Source organism: Camelus dromedarius, chromosome 15, assembly GCF_036321535.1.
Source record: "Camelus dromedarius isolate mCamDro1 chromosome 15, mCamDro1.pat, whole genome shotgun sequence".
NCBI classification, from domain to species: domain Eukaryota; kingdom Metazoa; phylum Chordata; class Mammalia; order Artiodactyla; family Camelidae; genus Camelus; species Camelus dromedarius.
In genome coordinates, this window is record NC_087450.1 from 48,322,289 (window position 1) to 48,346,769 (window position 24,481).

The 24,481-nt window shown below is 42.6% G+C and overlaps 1 protein-coding gene across 4 annotated transcripts in view; it reads left to right on the top strand.

The window, feature by feature from the left end:
- The window catches only part of LOC105095726 (uncharacterized), a 433,324-nt gene that overhangs the window by 117,233 nt on the left and 291,610 nt on the right, over positions 1 to 24,481 (top strand). For all 4 annotated transcript variants that reach the window (XR_010384256.1, XM_064494705.1, XM_064494703.1 and 1 more), the window contains exon 2: positions 12,568 to 12,659. Coding sequence is in view for 3 of the 4 variants with exons in the window: in XM_064494705.1 (XP_064350775.1) it covers positions 12,568 to 12,659 (92 nt within the window). In the remaining variant the exon portion in view is untranslated. The remainder of the gene's footprint in view (positions 1 to 12,567; positions 12,660 to 24,481) is intronic.

Sequence of the window (24,481 nt, forward strand, 5' to 3'; positions counted from 1 at the left end):
GGGCAGAAACATAATTTAAAATGATAATGAGATTCCTTTATTTTTGTTTATCAGCTTGGCAAAAATATTTAAAATATAAGGATACCCAGTGTTCACGACGGAGAAGACAAAAGGCAGGCCCGTACATTGCTGGTGGTGGTTTATTTTAGCACAAATTTTAAAAAGAGTATGTTTACAACTTTATTAAGGTGTAATTAACACAGAAAACTGCACACAGCACACTGTGCATAGTGTAAACAAGGTGTACTCTATTTAAAGTGTATGATTTGATAACATTTGACATAAGTATATACTCATGAAATTATTACAATCATCAAGATAATGAATATACCCATCACCCCCAAAAGTTTCTTCCTGCCGTTTGTATTTCTTTCCTCCTGCACCTCCATGTCCCACCCTCATCCCAGGCATCCACTGATCTACTCTCAGTCAATATAGAGTGCATTTTCTGGAATTTTATACAAGTGGAACTGTACCCTACATACCCCCTTTATGTTCTGGCTTCTTTCATTCATCCAGCATGATTATTTTGAGAGTCATCCATGTTATTGCACGTACCTATAATTCACTTCTTATTTATAGCTGAGTAGTATTCCTTTATATGAATATTACCATGCTTAAAAAAAAAAAAACTCTATGTGTTAGATTGTTTTTATCTCTCTTCGTAAGAGTAGGAAGCTGAGTTTAGAGAGCTAAATTCACCGAAGGTAACTCAGATAATAAATGATAGAGACAGAATTTGAACCCAGAAGCTCTTACTCTAGAATTCCACATTCCCAATCACAAACTTTGAAATATTGTTCATATGATTTAGAAATATTTTAAAATCCCATCAATAGGGAAATGACATAATTATTTTACATTTGTGTAATAAAATTCATGCAAGCATTTAAAAATGATCTTGTAGAAGAAAATTTGAAAAAGACCTTAAGGATACATAATAAAATAACCCTGGTTATCCCAGGTGATGAAATCATGGTGATGTTAATTTTCTTTTTCTTTTTTTCCCTTCCTTAGAGTTTCCAGATCTCTTAACTTTGCTCATAAAGAAAAATAAGTAAATGAATGGGATTGCAGCCTCAGAGGCTTCCCTGTCCATCAGCCATGAATGAGATCTAAAACTGGACTTTTGGCCTACATTTCTGATGTTTGCAGCTTTCTTTTTCTTTCCCATTCTCATCTTTTCCATCTTTTCAGATTTTAGTCTGTCCTTTGTGGTCCAGCTCATGTTCAAATTCTCCTGGGCAGTCTTTTCTGATTACATCTACCACCATTTTCCTGCAGCACATAGCAGTCTGGATAGGAGCATTTAACTCATCTAATGATTGTCTTTGGGTGTTGTTCCTCTCTTCCGAGTCTGATTATGAACTCCTTGAGGGCAGTGCCTGACTCTACATGATCATATTTCCCCTTCTCTGGCCTGGGGCCATGGTGAGCACATCATGATGATAACACACCCTTTTCTGAGCGTAGGGCCACACAGTGACAAACTGCTTCCTTGGCTATTGGCTCATTTCAACCCTTTAGCAAACCCTCTGCAGTAGTGGTGGTTGGCGGGGGGAGGTCTTGTAACCTCTGTTTTATAGGGAAGTGTTCTGAAGCCTAGACTGGGTAAGCAACTTTCTTGAATATCACAACTAGTAAGTAGCGGAGCAGGAATTAAAACACAGATATCCCAAGCGCGAGCCGTGGTTCTTTCTACTCTTTGAAAGGCTGTGGGAATGGTCATGAAGCCTAGATTCCAAGGCTGAGCTCTCCCTTTCCACCTTGCTCTTGTCTGATTCCAGCCTCTTATCCTGGCTGCCTCTGGCTGCTTTTTTTTTTTTCCTGGCTGAGGTGCTAACATGAACTTAGAGGCCATCAATGCTTCTCCCTGGATTATCTACCCAGTGGGTTGGAAGACATTTGCTTTTTTTTTTTTAATTGAAGTACAGTCAGTTTACAATGTTGTGTCAATTTCTGGTGTACAGCATAATGTCTCAGTCATACATATACATACATATACTTTTTTCATATTTTTTTCATTGTAGGTTAATACAAGATATTGAATATAGTTCCCTCTGCTATACAGAAGAAACTTGTTATTTATCTACTTTATATATAGTAGTTAATATTTGCAAATCTCAAACTCCCACTTTATCCCTTCCCACCCCCTTTTCCCACGGTAACCATAGTTTGTTTACTGTGTCTGAGTTTGTTTCTGTTTTGTAGATAAGTTCTTTAGTGTCTTTTCTCTTTTTTTAGATTCCACATATGAGTGATATCATGTGGTATTTTTCTTTCTCTTTCTGGCTTGCTTCACTTAGAATGATGATCTCCATGTCCACCCATGTTGCTGCAAATGGCATTATTTTATTCTTTTTATGGCCAAATAGCATTCCATTGTATAAATATACCACGGCATCTTTATCCAGTCATCTGTTGATGGACATTTAGGCTGCTTCCATGTCTTGGCTATTGTAAAGAGTGCTGCTATGAACATTGGGGTGCATATATCTTTTTGAATTAGAGTTTCCTCCAGATATATGCCCAGGAGTGGGATTGCTGGATCACAGGGTAAATCTATTTTTAGTTTTTTGAGGAAGGAAGACATCTGCTTTTAAAAACTAAGCACATCCTCTATTATTGGCTCACTCTTTCCAGGCCCCAGGAAGTGAATTCTTAATTTCCCTCTGCCATTGCTCGGGACTAATTTGAATGTCCTGGGCCTGTTTAGTTGGTTTCCAAACCTGAAGGAATATGCAGCTCAAGTCTGTGCTTCCCTCGGCAGGATAAAGTGCCCTTTTCTCTCCCCAGTGAATAAACAGCTTTTCTATTGGAAATTCCCTCCTGACCTCCCCACTGTTAACCCCACAAGTGTCTAATGTGGTGCATTTTGACCGTGGAATTTATAGATTTTAGTGGTCTAAGTGGATGCTTTCCTGGATCCCGGGAGAAACTGGCCGCTGGTTTGAAAAAGAGCTGCATGCCCCTGATGCCCCTAGTAGACTGGGAGGGCAGGCAGCAGACAGAACAAGACACTGGGGCCTCAGCCAAGAAGGTGGCTTTAGACAGCGGCAGTGGTTTTGGTTCCAGGCCTAGGTTTACTGACCACTCACCCACTTTGCCTTTTTTGAGCTCAGCAGGGAGGAGAGCCCACTCTCATTCAGTCCTTTTCTAGAAATTTTGGCCTCCCTGTTGTATCCTCCCTGGTCCATGTAACCGCCCAGACTCGTGCTCAGGAGTGCCTGCCTCCTCATTTTGACTCATCCTGCTTTTTCCCATTTCTTACTGCCTCTGAAAAAGTGGCAACTCTCCTCCTTCTCCGAGTGGCCCATGGTTCTCTGGCTCTCTAGGCTTTGCTCCACTCTTCCTTCTCCTTCACAGGTTCAAGCTCTGCTCTGTCTTGGAGGCTTAGCTCAAGTTCTTACTTCCTCCAGGAAGCCTTCCTGGTAAATCCCATCCCATCAGTCTTTTCCCCTCCAGAGAACTCACTCGGGCGTTATTGTATTCGGGTGTCACTTTAGCATGACACTGTCTCGCTTCTTCATGGCCGGGCAGCATGTGTCTCAGTAGGCTGCGAATGACCCAAGGGCAGGAGTGTTTCTGTGATGCCTCACTCAGTGCACCCAGTAACTGATCAATGGCCTGAATTGTCAAGGTGTTGTGCAATCGCTTTAATGATAGCATCTTCTGATACTGAGCTGTTTGTTCAGATGAGAGATAATGAGAACTCTAGTCGGGGGGTAGAGAGTAAGGTATTCAGGGGTTAGGGTAGATAGTGCTTAGAGTTCACGGCTATTGGGGAATGGAGGGAGGAGGGGAGATTTGAGAATTATCCAGGGTTTGGTTCGAGCAGCTTGGAGGCTCATGAGCTCATTCATCAAGACAGGAATTTAAGAAGAGGAGTGCGTGTCTGTGTGTGTTGCACACATGTGTCCGTGCTGTGCGTGTGGTATATGTGGGTGTGTGTGTGTGGAGGGGGTTGTGGAGATGATGCATTCCATTTGGATATGTTACATTGGAGGCATGTGCAGCCGCAAACCTCCCTTGGGCCAGGAGTCTTGGACAGAGAGCTGTTCCTCAGAGATTCCAGCTTCTTCTGTGTGTTAGCCAGGAGAAGAAAGAGCCAGAGCAATGAGGGAGCCAAAGTCTTAGTAATGCTGAGAGTCAAGTCAGGAAAATCGATGCACTGTGCGTTGTCTGGCTTCTCTCCGAATCCCCATGCAGGTCACCTTTGACAGGCTGGTCATGGGCTGCTGGCCTCCGATATAGAAAAGAATGGCTTTTTCCTTGGGACAATCAGCCATATTAGTTTCAATATTATTAAAAGGTGACATATACGTGGGAAAATTTGAATTCTTCTGTGCATCAGAAAAATGTGCCCAAGAACTTTTTATTCTAGTATGTTCTATCTGGGATGAAATATAGTACTTTTAATGACAAGTTGGTTGAGTTACCTTTTCTTTTTTGAGTCTAATGATTGAAATTCAAACAACTCAGCAATCATTCCTGTCACCTCCATCTAATTTCTTATTGCGGAAGACAATGTTATCTGAGGGAAGGCAAATACATAATTCAAGTTTAAATTTAATAGGGAATAGAGATTTGAAGATGAGAGGGACTTTGCCATGGTCTAGAGCAGCTCAGGCTTTCTCGAGCTAGGGCCAGGCATGTCTGAGGGCAGGGGGACAGGACACAGGGGTTCAGCAGCTGGATGGCATTCTGGAGGGGATGCTATGCGGTGTCATGACACCATAGGCACTGCCCTTGGGAGTCAATAGCCTCCATGTCTCAGAGTTTGAGTCCCAGAATTAAAAATGAAACCTCTTTGTTCTTACTCTTGGATTCCTCTGGCACTCTGTAAATCCCCATCCTGGAATTTTGCAGCCCTGTGGACAAAGAGCTCCTGAATGGGGGAATATAATCTTCAGCCATCCTCACAATCCCTTAAATACAAAAGCCAAAGGCACAGCGTATTTTTGTCAGTCTTCTCTAGATGAGCATAATGCTATGAACAAGCTTGATAACCAGCCCCAGGGAACAGCAACCATATCCTGGTTAAGTTACTCCCTGGCGTGGCCCAGTTGGTAAAGAAAGAAGGCCAGGCCCTGGAGGGGTGCCAGCTGTCCATGGCCAGGGCTTTGTTGGTGTCATGCAGCCTGATGTGGTCGCTGCTTTCAGTCCGTGTGCTCAGACACCCAGTAGTCTCTTTATATACCGAGGTGGCCAGGTCCTCAGAGGAGAAGATACTCACCACGTGGGCCTGTTGTGTAAGTGGGGACCAGATCATGCATTTCCAATGGCAGATGCGTAGATGGTGACAAGAATGCTTCAACTTGTCACTCAGGGCAGGCCGATCTCTGGACAGTGCTTCTGGAAGGATGAGATGTCACCTCAAACTGCTGAGTGGAATTAGAGCTGAGGAATTAGAGCCAAGGGGGAGACTTGATTTGGGCCTTGGTGGAGTCTGAGGGACACTCCCAGCTGAGAGAGGAGGGCACCTCACTGGTGGCCAAAATTCTAAGCCTCATGCTGGGCCTCCCTCTCAGGCACTGCTGGACACATGTCCTAAACTTGAGCTGTCATTTCATAGCCCAGGCTCCCTGAGGCTCCACCCAGGCATGTCAGTGGTCAGCATCTCAGCCTAGTTCTGGCAGATCGGATCCTGGCTTCCTTATGTGGCTGGCTTAGCTCTTCCTGGGCAAACTGACTTGGCTTGATACCCAGAAGTTCTCTTTATTTACAAGTTTTGGGATAATCTGCACCCTCCCCCCTTAAATTAAGATTATACAAATCAAGGCCATTGTGACATGGAAACTACAGAAACTTGGAAAAAGTACAAAACAGATAAAAATACCATAAAAATAGGATACACAATTTTATGTAACCTCTTCTTACGGCTGTAAAAAAAAATGTGTATGTGGAGAAGGAGGACCAGAGATGATGGAGAAATGGAAACTTGACAGGATCAGATAGTAGGATTTTGTGTGTGACATTATAAATATGTTTTCATCATCAATGACAAAAAAAAAAAACCCCCACAAAACCTTGATTTTTATGTCCAACCAGCCGTGAGGGGGCCATCCGTTCATCTGGGTCAGAAGAGGCTGGAACCAGCTTCTCGCCAGAGCAGACCTCTCCTTGGATTCCAGTCTCTGTGGTCAGAATCTTCACTTTCTGCCTAAACACACACCCTGCCTTGCCCAGGCCCCACTGGGGGTGGTGCAGGTTCTCTGGAACTCGTTTTGCCAACTCCAGTGCTGGGAATTCTGATGGGTCTGAGGCCAGTGCCTTGCCACAAAGCCTGGTGATTTCTATTTCAGTCAGATTCTCAGGCTTGAGCTCCTCAAAAGGGAGATCACGATGGGGACGTAGGCTTTCAACCCCCAACACCAAAAAAGAAAAATATGTTTACGTCAAGCCCCACCCATGAGTGTGAATCTCTTTTTCTGATGGACCCTTCTGTTATTCAGCTCTCTCTCCCTTTTCCTTTCCTCTCTCCCTAAACAAAGAACCCCTGTGTTTATTTACTTGATCAAGTGAGATCTAATCAGTGGAAGTTATTTGTAAGACACAGAGCGCTGTGCAATGGAGAGGGTTACTCGTGGCTCTTTTGCCAGTGCCTATTTTGAAGGATCTAACAAAAGCATTATTTTATTAAAGAATTAATACCATAGAATTCTAATATATGTCTGTTCATCAAGGGAGGTGGGAAGTTAGTTGAGCAAAGCAGAAAACAGACTCAGTGTTGGAAAAATCACTTTGGCATGTTAGAACCTTGAACGCATAATGATTCCTTGGGTGGCTGGTGTTGAGGCGGGGATGGAGCACCTGGTGGGGAAGTGTCTGGAGAGCAGGACTCAAATTCTCTTAGACACTTATGCCTTAGTGTCCTCATATGTAAAATGAGGGGGTTGACTGGGTGATCTCCGAAGGTGCTTCTAGGTATGTGTGTCTAGGCGTTTGTGACCCACAAAAACTTAATTGAGATATTTGGTTTCTAATATCTGATTGGTCTGTATTTTGTATTTATACTTAACATATATATTTGGTAAGTCTGATTGTTTATCACAGTGAGACACAGTTAGTCACAGGTTACTTTTGTACAATAGCCACAACTTAGAGTTAGAAATCCAGGGGAAGTGTTGCAGAGTGAGGTTTCTGAGATTTGTGGTTTCTTTTTTATTGGAAGTTCTCATTTGTAATAGAAAGTTGCAAAGGTACACTCTGGGGTCGGTACCCAGAGCAGACAGAGAATTTCCTATTCCATGCCTGGTGGGCAGGCGGAGAGATATCACAGCATGAAAGATGGAAGAGGTCGAAGACAAGAACCCAATGTGGTGAGCACAGCCAGGGTCCAGGTTTCTGCCAGGAGAAAGTTTGGCCTCTCAGGATGCATCGGTGGCCTCAACCCATAAAACGATCATGGAAATCTAATTCTAGTACTTTTCATGGGTCTGAGCATATAATGTCTCCTCACATAAAAGATGCCCTAGAGGAGAAAAACCAGGATGAGGTACTTTATTTTTATGCATTGTGGGTCCTCTGCTGAAGAAAGCCAAAGAAGTTACGGGGTTGGTTAGACTTAAATTGTGGTTAGGAATTACCCACAGATCAGAACATTAACTGATGATTCAAATTCCCTTGTGTCTTGCTAGGGTAACTGAATGGGGCTTTGATGAATATGGCTGCAGTGTGATGTGTTTCATTGCATGTCGTTCTAAGGTCATGTCTGTGCCTTATATAAAATGTTATGTAGAAGTTTAAAAATTATATGTGTCCATAAAGTGTTAGGTAGTATCAGTTGTTATGTATATATGTGTACACAAATATATATGGCAAGTGTAAATACAATACAATTTGGGGGGGAAGCCTTCAAACAGGAGCAAGGATGAAATTCTTATTTAAGCTTTATAGCAGGTTTACAAATTTCCTTGTGCTCTTCTTAACAGTCGTCCTTGACCCTGGAGGGCTGAGTCATTGGGTGATGCTGCATATCCCATACCTCCAGGCTCATGTTTGCATATGGCACTGTGGAAGGGTCAACTGGAGCTGAGGTGGCCTGGATAGGGCTCATCTTTCATTGAACAGGCTTGACTGGAGGCACCAACATAATGTCTAGACCCAAATCTCAGCATTGTTACTACCTGCTGACAGCATCACAATAACAAAAAAGATAAGTTCCATTCAAAGATAGTTGAGAACCCACGTTGACTGCACCTACCGAGGATTTGAAACTGATACCAGCTGTAGCCCTTGACCTAAGGAATTTATTGTTTCTGAGTTCTGGAGGTTGCTGGAGTTTGCATAGTTTTCGTAAACAGACTTAGAGAGATAAGTACAGCTGATGGGTCATTGGAGGAGGGAAAGGAGAGAAAGCTTGGGGAACACATGACCAGGAAGCCCAGATCTGCTGCTGGGGGGAGGCTGGGGGCATCCATCATAATTTTGAGAATTTTCCTAAAGTAGAATATTGAGACTTCAAAATAGGGAAAGAAGCAAAAATGATGCAGGAGAACAAATACATTTCTAGTAAGATAGTTCAAAAATGTTTGCAGTTCAGTCTATTTCTAGATTTTAATCTGGGATAGAGCTGGACCATGATAATCATGAATGTTTGGTCTTGAGCCACGGAGGATTGGGTCCCCCAGCCCGAGAGCCTCAAACTGAAACCCAAGGCCTCTGATTCTTTTGAGTGGCTTTTGGAAAATATCCACATGAGGAGATTATATCATAATGAAAAGATCTTTTTATTTTGTTATTATTTATTTCTAAATAGCCTTGGAAACCCAAGAGTAAAGATCATAAGCATTATCAGAATGCAAGGAAAAAGTAAAGTGAAACATACAATTAAAATATTTACCGAGGTACCACGTGTGATGTGGTTCACTCCTTGTAATTATGTATGTGACATGTATGAAGTATGTTTTATTATCCTAATTTTATAGGTTAGTCATTAATTAGGACAGCAGCCAAAATGGAAAGCATGGTTAAACAGGTTAAGAACTGAACTGTCAAACATGGCGCACTGGTTAATGGCGGGTTGTCGATGGATATTATCTGGCTGGTGGGTCTTTGATAAACTCTGCATTGACTTCTGCTCAGAGAAAAGTCTTGGGTAAAAACAAATTTATCTGAAACAAACATCACAATATTATGTTTTAAATCTCATGTATAAAAATTCAAATATAGAGTACACATATAATTTTCCCCTTCTTTTTAGGTCCCTTTGATTTTAAAACTGCTGTAACAATCACAGTCAATTTTAAAGTGTTGATGATAACAATACCGTCCTGAATTTTTATAGAGACTTTTTCTTGCAAGGACCTTGAAGTGCTAAAAATGTTGTCATCCATATAGGCAAACCTTGGGAATATCTAATTTAGCAAATGTCAGTGATAAATTCTTCTGGTGCCATTCTCCATGTCTTTGAATATATTAGAACGCCCTGGAAATAAGAATGTTTATTCTGCAGCAATTGACTGCTGGTAATATGGTTAGTTGGTATAATTCCACTTGTATTTACTGTTTATCTTTTAAATAGCTGCTGGGATTAAAAAAAATCCTTTATGTTTTCTTCCTATTTCTAAAGTGGTAGGTATTACCCACTGTTCAGTGCTTTCTCCAGGTGGGCTAAGGAAACACTGTCTTTAGCTAACTTCATCCTTATGCTGCTGAACACCCTTTCACAAACAAAACTAGAATTAGAATAAAAATTGGAACTTTAAAGTCCAAAACACACAGTTCCTGCACAAACAGAAAGGAGCAGAAACCGCAAGGTCACGTAAAGGAGTGAAGGATGCTGGGAGCAGATATCATGGACCTGCCTGGGCTCTGCTAAGTCCTCTCACCCATTAACTGCCCAAGCTGGTCCTCGTTGGAGACTCCTGGGATGAGACTGAGGGTGTCCCTTTTTTTTTTTTTTTTTTTTTTTTGCAGATTACAAAGTCATTCTGTTTCACTGGGTGATTCCAAACAGTTCAGTCTTTGCTCTTTATTTCAATTTCCAATGACTTAATTAGTGGTAACTAAACTTTGTCCACAATAGCAGCATTATGTTTGAGTCAATTAAGTGCCAGACAGTGTCATTAAATGGGATAGCGCAGATGGCAGGATCTGTGGGAGCTGGCAAGCTGGGCTCCTCAGGGATGCGGTCAGGGCCTGGCCTCAGATCCCTGTCCCTGTGCCCTCCGCTGCCCACTCGCTGGTGGCCAGATTCCTCACTCTTTCCCACATCAGTGCCATCATGCCCTCAGGCCGTCTTCCCACCCGTCTCACAGATCTAAAGCCTCTCTACTCTTTAAGTTCCAGCTTAGATCACTTCCTCCATAAAACCATCTCCTATTCCCCTGCTCATTGTCAGCCCCCAGTGATGTTGACAAGAACCCCAGTTATACTTGGGGAACAGCTGTTTGTTTCTGTATCTGAGGGTGGATCTGTTAAGTCTCAGCCCAGGCAGGATATAAGGTAGGGACATGCCTGGATTACATTTGGGAATAGGACTTAATTGCAAAAGTCCTTGGGAGCCTGAGGAAAGAAGGGGAGAGGGCTCATCTCCAGGAGGCTGGCTGGGGCCTGCCTTGCCTGGTGGGGGCACAGAGGATTCTCAGACCTTGGAGACAATGGCAGATGTGCTCAGTATGGGGATTGGTTGACCAGCATCCTGGGACTGAGTGATGCCCCACACCCACAGTGATCTTCGGTGTGGCCCTAGATTCTTAATCCCCAAAGGGAGGACCTGCTTGCACTGTGTAGAGGCCCCTGATCCTGGGGGCCTTTTCCAGGTGGAGCACGGACCTATCAAGAGAGTCATGGCTGAAAGGCAAGGAAGGGTGGGGATGTGGTCCTGTAAAAGTCCAGAGAATTAGGATATCTGTTTAATTCAGTACTCAAGTGATCATTGTTAATGTTATGATTAATGCTGGGACCAGAACCATCCTGGGCAAACTAGATGGGTGGTCCCCTGACCCAGAAGCCACCCAGTGTGATGACCGTCCACAGCCTCTCTCTGCCTCTCTCTCCCCTGTACTGGCTCACTGCCGGTTTAGATGTCCCACTGTGCAGATGGAGAGAAAAGAACTTGCAAGAGGGTCCCGGAATAGTTGATGGATGCAGATGTAGCCATGAGCTCACACCTGTGTTCCACCTTAGTGGTGAGAAGGAGCCCCACTGGTGACACCCCTCAGCCCTCCTGCACAGGGACCGGTTTCCTGGAAGTGCCTGAGCCGTGCCGTCTGTTCTAGGACAGGCACCTGCAAAGCCACTGCCCTGAGAAAAGGACTCAGAGCCCCTCGGAGCCCTGCTGATGTATGGACCTGAAGGCCTAAAGTCATAAATGCACCAGAGGGTCTCTTCTGCTGTCCACTGGCTCCACCTGCAAGGTTGTTCTCGGGTCTCAAAACAGCAAGCTGCCTCTTCTCGTGAGGGCCCTACCCCACGCTGTTGCCCTGTTTCCCCCTGAAATCCAGCAACGTGTAGGGCGTTCACGTCACCAGAGTCATTTTCCAAATGAACAAATTGTGTTTTCTTCTTCGTTGAACCTGATATTTGAGCCAATCTGTGCAGGCAATTTCCTCCTCTTTGTTTTGCTGACCCTGAGCACTCTCGCAGCCCCACAGTAATTATAGGGCCTCGCCCGCCGCTGGGAGTGCGGTCCTGTTCAACAACAGTGACGATTTTGCTGAACATGAAAAGAAAAAGGCCCCAATTCCCGGGTTTTGTCTCCCTTTCAGATTCTGGTTATTTACAAAGGCTTCATTTCAGTGTTGAGTTAGAATTTCTGGCGTCGCATGGGAAGCCACGGCCTGTGGCCTCTCCCTCCAGAGAGAGGCAGACGGCTCCCCGGGGTGTGTGTGTGAGGACAGCAGACCCCCAAGGACAGGCTCACGTCACATGTCACACACACCCCTTGTTGCTGCTCTCCTCGCATGTACATCAGGACAACACCGAGAATCTGTCCTGAGGCTCAGAAGGGGACAAAGGAATTATCATCTTGAAAAGCAAGGAGAAAGGGAAGGATGTGGCCAAGTAGAAAGGGTCCAGGACTGGGAGAGACTCTCCCGACACGTTTATCCCACCTTTTGCTCAGGGTCAAACACTTATTCAGCAGCCTTTCTGTTTTCTATCCATCCAACTGTCCATCTGTCGTCACCCCTCTCTTCTACCTGGCCCACAACATTTATTAAGCACTTAGTTTATTAGTGGTTATTATGAGCTGACTTGTGTTTTCCACAAAACTTGTATGTTGACCTCCTAACCCCAGGAGCAGAGATTGTGACTATTTGGAGACAGGGCCTTTAAAGAGGTAGTTAAGGTAAGATGAGATCATGTGTGTGGCCCTTAATTCAGTCTAAGAAGTGTCCTTCTCAGAAGAGATTAGGACAGAGACACAGAGGGAGGACCATGTGAAGACACAGGAAGGAGATGGCCACCTACAAGCCAAGGGGAGAGGCCTCAGAATGAAATCAAACTGAATGAAATACCTTGATTTCAGACTGAGAAAATAAACTTCTGTTGTTCAAGCCACCCAGACTGTGGCATTTTGTTCTGGCAGCCCTAGCTGACTGATATGGTGGTCTCTTCCAGGTAAAGGAGACCCAGTGATGAGTAAAGATGGCTCAAGCTGCTCAGAGCCGAGTGGTGGGCCTGGAGCCCTGCAGAAGCACTGGCAGAAGGAGGTAGGTGGGCAGCTCCCAGGCTTGCCCTTTCTTTGCATCATCCATCAAACAACGCACAAGGGAAGGAAGAGTCTTGCTAGAGCAGTCAGAGGGGTGTCTGCAGGATGGATCCTGGCAGGACAGTGTGGCCAGTGACAGAAGCCATTTGGTGGCTTCACAAGACAGAGTAGAGAAATGTAAGATGGGACCTTCCCAAGGACACGCTAAGGGGCTAAGTTAATGAAGCAAAATTGATTACGATTGCGGGACCCTGGTTTATACTCATACGCATTGGTTATACATGAATACTGGTCCGGTCCATATTTTTGACATTAATCACCAAGTGTTTATTAAGCAAAGAGCCTTATCCTTTGAGTGGGCTGATTCTGCTGTGGGAGACTGAGGGGGAGGAAACTAGGGCCTGTTCTTGTCTCAAAAGACCTGGTCCTGCCCTTGGGGACACTACCAGTCATGGCAGGGGAGACTCATCCATGAGAGGATGGGAGGGATGTTCTGGGAAATGGGTAAGTGCCAGAGCGAGCAGCTCAGACCACGGCCGCTCCATGGGGTCAGAGCCGAGGAAGATCAATGTGGGCTAGAGCAGTTCATTTAAGTAGCAATTAGTTATAATTAATCAATTATGTAATTGAGCAGCACTTAATTATTTACTGCCTTGTTCAGTTTTCCAACTACTCACAAATGTCAGCTTTGTTTTCCCAGCCAGAGCTGAAGCTCCCCGAGAACAGGGGTGGGTTCCTTCCTTGGCGTCCAGCGGGGCCAGGGTCAGATTCTCACATCTAAGGGCAGTGGTCTGTGGCAACAGAAAGCATGGGACCGTCACTCTGAGGTCAAAACTGTGGTTCTGCCAAGAAATGACTGTCGAGTGAGTCAGCCTTCCAAATAAATGCAGAACGTGAGGAACAAATGCAGCTTAGAAGGGGGCGTGGTTTTTCAACTGAACTGAGGCGGAAGGAGGGCCACTGGGAGCATTGGCCCTCTGGGGAATGAATGGTGACAAGTAACACTCATGATGTCTCCAGCATCTGAGGGGTGTCCTCACAGCTTCCCTGGTATGGAGTTGTGGGTCTTTTTGATGCTTCCTGAGGGATCCCAGGCTGACCCTCTGAGCTGACACCCAGCAGGTCCATGAGGTGCTCTGAGAGTTAGCACCAAGGGCTGGAGGATGTTGTACAAGCTCAGATAGAGGACTTGGGCTAATTTCACCTCACAGGCGTTTGGTGCTGTCACGGTGTTATTCTCTGGGAGCTGCCACTTGGAAGCCAGATAAAAAATCAAAGGTAATGCAATGATTGGCTTCTTGAAAATAAGTGTAGGGTATCCTAGGATTTTAGGCTTATCGGAGGCACTGCTAAGCCCCAGCCATATGGCAGCCAAATGAGTCTGAAGTTCCTTAAAGGACAGATTCCTATAGTTAATGCTTAATGGGGTCTTGAACTTTGTGGGGAAGTCCAAACAGAGCGACCTCCTAAATTCCAGGTTTCCCTGGCTGGCTCAGGTCTGGCTCAGGTCTGGCTCATTTGCAGAGAACAGTGGTGCCTCCTCTCCCTCCACGAGGTCAGTGGGTGTTATTACCTGTCTCCAAATGGGGCAGAACACCCCGAGACTTGCAGACTGATTGCTTTCATTAACTTTAATTGGATTCTTTCGCACGTGGAAAGAGAAGTGTAACCAGGGTTTAATTGGAAGAGCATCTCAGACCCAGGGTGACACAGGATTGCAAACATTAAAAGTGCTACAGCTGTGTTGGTGGGAAATGTTGAAGTCACTTATGTTGTTTGTAAGAATAGCTCATAGACTTGGGGATGTTAGGAAGCTCTGGGCATGTCCAATTTGGGGATTATTTTTGTGCTTGTCCTGAAAAAAAGTAATGTGAAATCAGATGTGTGCAAGCGAAATTACAGAAGAGACCAAACACATTCCAACTGTGCCGTGTGCCAAAAGAAATCTACAGAAGCTGGGAGACCCTCAGTGTAAGTCCAGTGTCTGAGCTGGCCTGGGGCAGCATGCGAGGTCTTCTACGTTGGATTCCACCTTGTAAGCCCTCTCGACTCTGTTGCTTTGTAACTGTTGTGTCTTCTGCCTGAGATGTTCCTCTCTCGTTTTCCTACATGGCAAACTCCCACCCAGGCTTTAAGTCCTGGCTCTTATGTTACAGCTCTGAAGTCTTGGCCAACGGCTCTACAAGAGTTACTTCCTCTGTGCTCTGTGCTTCTTCTACAGAACTTTGTTCATTCAGTGAACACTCAGCAACCCAGGGAATAGAGAGCAGGAGAGGGAGAAAGAAGGGTCTCAGATTCAGGATTCCAAAATTGGTAAAGATACAATTATTTGAGGGAAGGTGATCTTTTTTTGTAATTAAAATATAGTTGATTTACAATATTGTGTTAGTTTTGGGCGTACACCAAAGTGATTCAGTTATATATATACTTTTTTTTCTGATTGTTTTCCATTATACATTATTACAGGATACTGAATATAGTTCCCTGTGCTATATAATAAATCCTTGCTACTTATCTATTTTATATATAGTGGTTTGTATCTGCTAATCTCATACTCTTAATTTATCCCCCCTACCTTCTCTTTCTCCTTTGGTAACCATAAATGTGTTTTCTATGTCTGTGAGGCTATTTTTGTTTCATATATAGATTCATTTGTATGACTATTTAGATTCTACATATATTTGTCTTCGTCTGACTTGCTTCATTTAATATGATAATCTCTAGGTCCGCCCATGTTGCTGCAAATGGCAATATTTCATTCTTTTTATGGCTGAATAATAATCCATTTTATATATATATAAATATTTCTATATATATATACACACACACACACATCGTATCTTCCTAAACCAATCATCTATTGATGGGCACTTGGGTTGTTTGCATGTTGAGATGATCTTTTTAAGAAGCTAAGTCGGGACTCTGGTGTTTAATATGCACCTGTTGAGCATGAGGATAAGTGGACTGATTGATAACCCTGGGAACTGCCCACCTCTCCTTTAGCATCTGCTGCTGGCCTCATGGAGGTGGATGCTGGAGAAGTCAGGCAAACTTTGGCTGACAGCCTGCCCGGAGAGCGCCCAAAGAATCCCCAAGAACGGAGTGGTGCCTGAGTCGCTGCCATAGCCCTCTGTTCCTTTCTCGCATGCCCAGTCCTGAGCACTGGGCCCAGCACCGAGAGGGCATCAGGCAACATTTGTCCACCATGCCCTGTCTGCCATTCTGTATTCTTTCCCAGACTTTTCTTTTCCAGGACCTGCCCCTAGGTTCCCTCCTCACTCTGGGCTGACAATGAGTGTCTCCTCCTGGAGTGTTAAGTTTTAGGCAGATGTGCTGATGGTGGCACTGCTGAGCCCCACAAGGGGGCGATGGGGCCACGACGTCGTTTCATGCATTATCTTGTTACTGCTTCCTGGTCCGGGAGGTTCTGAGCCTCCTGCACAGCCTGGATTAGATAGATTTTCAAAGAAACGTCTCCAGCACGTTTTCCCACTTACCCCTCCAGGAGCCCGCTTTCATCTCTTTGCTCCCCGGCTGGCTTCCCCTCTGACCTGTGGGTGGCTCGCTGGTGCAAGAGGGCTCGACACTCACCTTCCTGGGATGTGATGAGCTTTCCGTCTGGAGGCCAGTGCTCCTGAAGGCTCAAGTGCATGTGCAGGTCACTGGTGAGGAAGCCACTTCCCCCTAAAGATTGTTCTTTGATTTTAAAAATAGCCTTTTCCAATTCACATGAAGAAGTAAAACATCTCAGAAAAATTTTTAAAGGAGTTAACTGTTTCATCAGGGCTCAGAATGGCTGCTCAGATGGGAGATCCCATGAGATGCAAGGTTGGGCTGGCGGGGCTGAGGGGAGAGTTGGCACTGGCTGCCTACTCAGGTCCTGTGGGCACAGAGGCTGGCTTCCTCTGGGCCGTTTCAGACTGACAGACGAGGCACACTGGCAAATGCCACAGTGAGTCCGGGCACCCGGGCATGGTTCCCAGGCCTAGTCTGTAACATCACAGTGGGGTATGAAGGGCTTTGAATGAGATCATTTAGTCTGCACTATTCAAAAGGAAGGCCAGGGCCACAGGTGGCTACTGAGCACATGACATGTGTCTGGTCCACACTAAGATGTGCTATGTGCAAAACACACACACCAGATTTCCAAGACTTAATCCAAAGAAAGAATGGGCAATGTCTCATGAATAATGTTTCATGTTGATTACGTGTTAAGATGATCGCATTTTGAGTACGTTGGGTTAAACACAACATACTATTGAAATAAATTTCACCTGTTTCAGTTTTAAGTCACACTTTAAAAAGTGTGGCTACTAGAAAATTTAAACTTATTTGTGGCTTGCATATTGGTCAGTGCTGGTCTATGTCCTCTAAGAACAGTGAGGGTGAGGGGACATGAGGATGGCCTTGAGCTGGTGTCAAATCTGAGAAGCTGGTTGGGGCCAGAGAACTTGAATACATGCTATGTATTTGAGGAGGGGGGAGAAATATCTTCTGGTAACTTGTCCTAAAAACAACTGAGGTGAGGTTTCCCTTGGAATATCATCAATCCCTCTTTTTTGGATCTGGGGCAAGTATAATATGAAGCCCAAATTTTCAGACAGAATTGGACCTTCTTCAGACCCTGTTCTGGGAGAGAACCCAGTTTAGTTGATCCACCTACTTGGGGCTTCATTATTTTGACTACGGTTGCCAAGTTGAGTTTCCCTGGTTGAGATAATCCATTCACAAAAATTCCCAAACCAGTTCTTCAACTCCAGCTGGCTAATGACCACAAAATGATTAATTGAGGACACTCGCAATATGAAATAAGACCTAGGCAGAGTTTACTAACCTAAGTTAAGCCTGAGCACACACAAGTAACTCTATTCACTATGTCCCTTGGGGTCTGATTTAATTTCCAATTGGTTTTTAGGGTAGAATTGATGAATTTCTTGGAGAAATCTCTCCCTCCGAGTTCCACCTTGTTCTTTGTCTTTTACTGCCATGCTTTTGTTTCCATATCGTGAACACATCTTCTTCTGCATTCTGCATGCTCCATGCTCTGTGCTAGTCTGTGTCAGAAAAGTCACTTGAGACTTCTTGGTCCCACCAAACATGATTTTTCAGGAATATATGTATATTTAATTCAAATATTGGAATTAAATATCTTATGTATATTTTGTTATATTTTATATATATTTATATATTTTATTATATTTGAATTAAATATTTTATTATCACAGTGTTCACTCTGAACTTGTTAGTTATAATCATATACACTTCTTTGTGTATTTATACTAATGATACATTAATTTTAATAAGGAACATTAGAAACAGTTTAAATGTTCATCAGTAAAGGAATGTTAAAAAAATGCATTACCAGTTCTATGGAATATATCACATAACCATTAAAAAGTAATTAAAAATTTGTGCATCTATATTGCATGGAATTACCAATAGACTTTATATTATTTGTCAAGTTGCACTTTCTCCTCTCTTTCACCTGTTTAATGTTTATAATTTTTTACTTGAATTTTTTAAAAAATAAGACCTGTATGTACTAAGGTATACAACATGATGTTTTGGTATATATACACACATTGTGAAATAATTAGTATAGTCAAGCAAATTAACATATTCATCACTTCACATGGTTACCTTTTTGTGTGGATGTGGTGAGAACACTTAAATCTCACTCTCAGCAAATTTCAAGTATATAATACAATGTTATTAACTATAGTCACTGTGCTGTACATTAGATCTGTAGAATTTATTCATCCTGTATAACTGAAACTTCATATTGCTTGACCAATATCTTCCCGCTTCCCTTAACCCCTACTCCTGACCCTGTAACCACCATTCTACTCTCTGCTTCTATGAATTCAACATTTTTAGGTTTCACATATAAGATAATGCAGTATTTTTCTGGCTTTTTTCACTTAGCATAGTGTCCTTCAGCTTCACATGCTGTCACAGGATTCTCTTCTTTTTTAAGGCTGAATAATTGTGTGTGTGTCTGTGTGAGCATATGTATATGTGTATATATATGTATATATGTGTACATGTGTATATATTTATATATAATGGATACAATTTCTTCACTCATCTGTTGATGGATACTTAAGCTGTTCCTTATCTTGAGTATTGTGGATAAGGCTGCAGTGAACATGGGCGTGCAGATGTCTCTTTGAGATACTGATTTCATTTCCTTTGGATACATACTCAGAAGTGGAATTGCTGAATCATATGGTAGTTCTATTTTTAATTTTTTGAGGAATCTCCTTATTATTTTCTGTAATGACCGTACCAATTTACATTCCCACCAACCGTGCACAAGGGTTCTCTTTTCTCTACATCCTTGCCAACATTTGCTATCTTTTGTCTTTTTTGATAATAGCCATCCTAACAGGTGTGAGGTGATTTCTCAATATGGTTTTGATTTGCATTTCCTGATAATTAGAGACATTGAGGATCTTTTCATGTATCTATTGTCCATTTGTAAGTCTTCTTTTAAGAAATGTCTATTCAGATACTTTGCATGTTGAGCTCTAAATATGTAAATTTTGGGTATTAACCCTACGATATTCAGGTGACCAAATATATTTCTGAAATGTATTTTGATCTTCTTCCACTGTTCCTGCCTCATAGCTCCCAAAGCCCTTGGAATTTCCTAAGTGTTGAGAGCGGTAAAGATGTCTTTTGCTATGTTGAGGAAGTGACTTTTCAAAAGCACTTAAGGGTGAGGGCTGCTTGCCAGTGGAACTAACCTTGTGATCAGAGGGTTGGAACTTTCAGCCCCCACCCCCTGACCTCCTGGGAGGAGAGTGGGCCTAGAGGTTGAATCAATTGCCAATGGCCAGTGATTTAATCAGTTGTGACTATGTAATGAAGCCTCCATAAAACCCCAAGAGAACAGGGTTCAGAGACCTTCCAGGTCAGTGAACATGTGATTTGGGGAGAGTGGCTCACCCCTTCCCCATAACTTGCCCTAGGCATCTCTTCCATCTGGCTGTTCCTAAGGTTTATCCCTTTATGATGAATTGGTAATCTAGTAACTAAAATGTTTCTCTGAGTTCTGTGAGGCTCCCTAACAAATTAATTGAACCCGAGGTGGAGGTTTTGGGAGCCTCTGACTTACGCTAGCTGGTTGGTCAGAAGTACAAGTAGCAACCTTCGACGGTGTCTGAAGTCCAAGTGAGGTAATCCCACTTGTTTATTTTGCTTTTGTTGCTCATGCTTTTAGTGTCATATCAAAAACAAAAAATCATTGTGAGACTAATGTCAAGGAGATTTTCCCTTTGTTTTCTTTCAGGAGTTTTACAGTTTCAGGTCATGAATTTAAGGCTTTCATCCCTGTATATGATACACTATAAGAGTCCAGTTTCATTCCCTGGCATGTGGACATAAAGTCTTCCCAAAACTACTTATTAAAAAAACCTTTTCCATTGTTTATTTTTGGTGCCCTTGTTGAAGATTAGTTGACTGTACATATGGGGGTTTATTTCTAGGCTCTAAAGTCTGTTCCATTGCTCTGTGTCTGATTTTATGCTGGTGCAACACTATTTTGATCACTATAGTTATTCTGAAATCAGGAAATGTCATGCAGCCAACTTTGTTCCTCTTTCTCAAGATTGCTTTGGCTATTCAGGGTCTTTTGTGGTTCCTTATGAATTTTAGGATTGCTCTTTCTATTTCTGGGAAAATGTTGGAGTGTTGATGGGGGTTGCATTGAATCTGTAGATCATATTGGTCCTGGGCTTTCCTTTTTGGGGAGGTTTTATACAGATTAACTCGCCTTATTTGTTACTCATCTGTTCAGGCTTTCTACCTTTTCTTCATTTAGTTTGGTAGATTGTCTGTTTCTAGAAATCCCCCCCCCCCTTTTTTAGGTTGTCCAATTTGTTGATGTATAATTGTTATTAAAGTCCCTTCTGATCCTTTTTTACTTATGAGGCATCTGTTGTAATGTCTGCTCTTTCATTGCTGATTTTCTCTAAGACTTCTCTCTTTTTTCTTAGTCTAGCTAAGGGTTTGTCAATTTTTATTAACATTTTATTTTTTTCAAAAAATGAAATCTTTTATTGATTTTTTTCTATTTGATTTATTTCTACTCCAATTTGTAATATTTCCTTCTTTCTTCCAACTTTGGGCCTAGTCTGTCTTCTTTTTCTAGTTCCTTGAGATGTAAGGTTAGATTGTTTATTTGAGATCTTTTCTTTCTGGTTTTTGTTTGTTTGTTTGTTTGTTTGTTTGTTTTTTGTACTTTTTTGCTATAAAACTTCCTTAGTACTGTTTTTACTACATCTTATAAGTTTTGGTGTGTTGTGTTTTGTTTTTTTTTTTTTTTTGATCTCAAGATATTTAAAAAATTCCCTTTGATTTCCTTTTTGACTCAGTGGTTCTTCAAGAGTGTGTCATTTAGTTTTCATGTATTTATGAATTTTCCCATTTTCTTGCTGTCATTGATTTCTAGTTTCATTCCACTGTGTTCGGCAAAGATTCTTCGAATTATTCTATCTCCTTAAATTTGTGAAGGCTTGTTTTGTGACTTGTGATTTAGCCTGGAGAATGTTTTGTGTGCACTTGGAAAGAATGTGTATTCTGCTGTTGGGTGGAAAGTTCTTAATATATCTTTTAGGTCCATTTGGTCTATAGCATTGTTCAACTCAACTGTTTCTTTATTGATTTTCTGTCTGGATTTTCTATCCATTATTGCAAGTGGGGTATTGAAGTCTCCTGCTACTATTGTATTACTGTCAATTTCTCCCTTTAGAGCTGTCAATATTTGGTTTACATATTTAGGTGCTCTCTCTGATGTAGGGTGCGTATATGTTTGTAGTTGTTAGATCATCCTGTGAATTCACCTTTTTATCATTAAATAATGACCTTCTTCATCTCTGGGATAGTTTTTGACTTAAAGTCCATTTTGTTTTTCTGTCTTAAGTATACATACCCTTCCTTTCTTTTGGTTACCATTTGTGCAGAATTTCTTTTCCATTCCTTCACTTTCAGCCTATGTGTGTCCTTAAGTCTAATGTGGAGCTCTTGCAGATAGCACATTGCTATATCTTGCTTTTTTATCTATTCAGCCACTCTAAGCCTTTTGATTGGGGAGTTTAATCCATTTACATTTAAAAATAATTATTGATAGGTGAAGACTTAAGTATTGCTGTTTTGTTAGGAGTTTCCTATCTCTTTTGCTCTTATTTTATTCCATTCTTCTTCCCTTGCTATCTTCCTTTGTTATGTGATGATTTCTGGGTTATATTTAGGTTGTGTCTTTATTTTGGCTGCTTTTGGTTAGCTCTAGTGACACTGGTTCCTATTCAGGTGGTGCAAATAGAGTTTCCTTTTTTCCAGTAAGTGATCAGCAAAATGCCTACCATAGTGCCTGCCACAAAAGTTAGAAGTGATCTTTAATCCTCTAATTTGCTGAATCTCTTGTTTTGCTGCAGCAGAAACTGGAGTTGTGCAGTTAACCCTAAATTCTGTTGGGAGGAGAGTAACTCCCATCTTGAGTGGATTTGAAAAATTTTCTTTCCACAGCACAAAAATCATTGACCCAAATACCCTTCCTGCCTCATGGGTGGATGAGACAAGCAGTTGTCACCAAGGTATAGTTTGAGGGGAATTCTGACAACCGTCCTATTAAGACCAGCTTTGACATGGGTCTTCTTCAAATATCCCAAAGTCCCACAATATAGGCAGTGTTTTCAGTAGAATTGTCCTTGACAGAGGTCTAAGCTAGAGCAAGTCACGAATACCTTAGTGTGAGTTAGGTTATTGTGTTCTTTCCTCCTGCTAAGGCAACCTTTAGGGAACTATATGCTAAATAGATAGAATAACCCTTGATATATAATTAAAAAAAATAAACACTTAACCATGAAATAAGTATAAGAAGGTCCAAGAAAATTCTTGTTTCCCCTAGAATGATGACTTGGGTGATTTTTGAAGTATTTCAAGTATCACATTTGTTCAAATACATATTTTGGTGCTTCTGTTTTGTCAGTGCCCTGATTATAGCTTAGATTGGCTAATAGATCAGGGCTGTGGGGCATGAAATGGGAGGAGGGTATGAGGGATAAAAATCTGCAGAGGAGGCAGTGAGAACTTCACTGATGGTCCCTGGTGTGGGGGGGTCACTGGCCTCGAATTTCAGAACTTATGGGCTGGGCTCCAGTCCCTGTACAGCAAGTAGTCAGGGGAGGCAAACTTTTATCTTATTTCTCTTTGTACGTGTTGTGTTCAGTGACCTACGTTAGAACACCTGTTACTGATGTAGAGCTCATAAAGAGATCAAGTCTGCACAGCCTACTCCAAACAACACCCTTATTTCTGAACGAGGAGAAAGAATACAATCTGCAGAGAGATGGACAGAATCCCAGAACCCCTCTCAGTCTGTCGTGGGTGCAGAGAATGCATATCCCAAAATGTTCCTTGCACAGTGCCCGGTATATGGTAGACCTTCAGTACATTTTTCCTGATCAAATGAATAATTTTATCAATGGTGGTTTCAAGCCATATGGCATCCTTCTCAATCAGACATTGGGACAACCAAACCTTTTAATATTTGGCTAAATTTCTTGAAATGATCATAGATACCAAATATTTACTTATCTATTAGATTTTTAGAGCAGCATTCTTCATTCTAAAACCTCAGGGTGCATGTGAATAAAATTACAAATAATTAAAATCTTTTAAAAAAAAACCCCATAAAAACCTTAAAAGCAAAAATGATATTTTATGGTTAATAAAGCTAGAATATAGGCATGATTATAATGCTATATAATCACGTATGTAATTATTACATAAATAATATATAATCATCCTAATAAACCATGCAATTTCAGCCACTCCTTCCCCTGAAGCTTCTCTATTTATAGGCGTGATGTGGTTGGCAGGGGGGGAAAGATAGATTTAGGGGAGGCTTGAAGATTAAGCACAGTGTGTAGCTTGGAAGGGCCCGTTCGGTTTACTAATTTAAGAGAATCTGCATCTGAACTGAATGAGGAAAACCAGCTTTGGGCTCAGAGGGGCTCTTAAGGGAATCACCTGGACACAGCGAACTGGTCCCTCTCCATCCCCCTCCCAGCTACCCTGCTTCCCGCTTGGGTGCTCATCAGACTCCCCATCTCCAACTGCACACAGGAGTGCCTTCCTCATCTCTGCCTTTTCACATCCAACTTAGTCCCTGAAGGCTCATTGCTCTCCTCCCCAGACCCTCCCACCTGCTGAGCAGTGCCAGTCACTGAGCAAGGCAAACCAGTTACACGGTCTGGGGGTTTCTGGCCCTTTGCTGATTGTCTGTGGATGCTGTTCTTGCTCCCATTAACCTTGAACTTTCCCCAAGGCTGGGACACGGGGTGGGCCCTTCTCTTCTCTGTATCTCTCTCATCCCCTTGTCTGTCCCAGGCTGAGGAGGGCCTGGTGGGCTTAAGCAAGGCAGTAGCCGTCATCTTGGGATGGAGACACACCTACTTCAGACAAGTCATAAGTTCCTTTGAGCAGTGGTTCCACGGTTAAGTGCACTTTAGAATCACCGGCAGGGCAGGTTAAACACGGCTTTCTCCTCCTTCCTCCTCTCTCTGCATTAGGATTTCTGATCTGGTGAGTCCGGGTGTTGACAATTGGCATTATCAAATCCCTATGTGATCACAAGTTTCTTGGTGATGCTGGTGAGGGGGCTGCACTTTGAGAACTGCTGGATTAAGGGAAGATCATAGGGGCCCATCATGGTGTCAAGACTGATGGCTTCCAACGTGAAAATGATAGTTATCACCTATGGCTGTAAGTGCTTTACTGTTTACAAAATGCTTTCTCATACATTCTTTCACAACCATC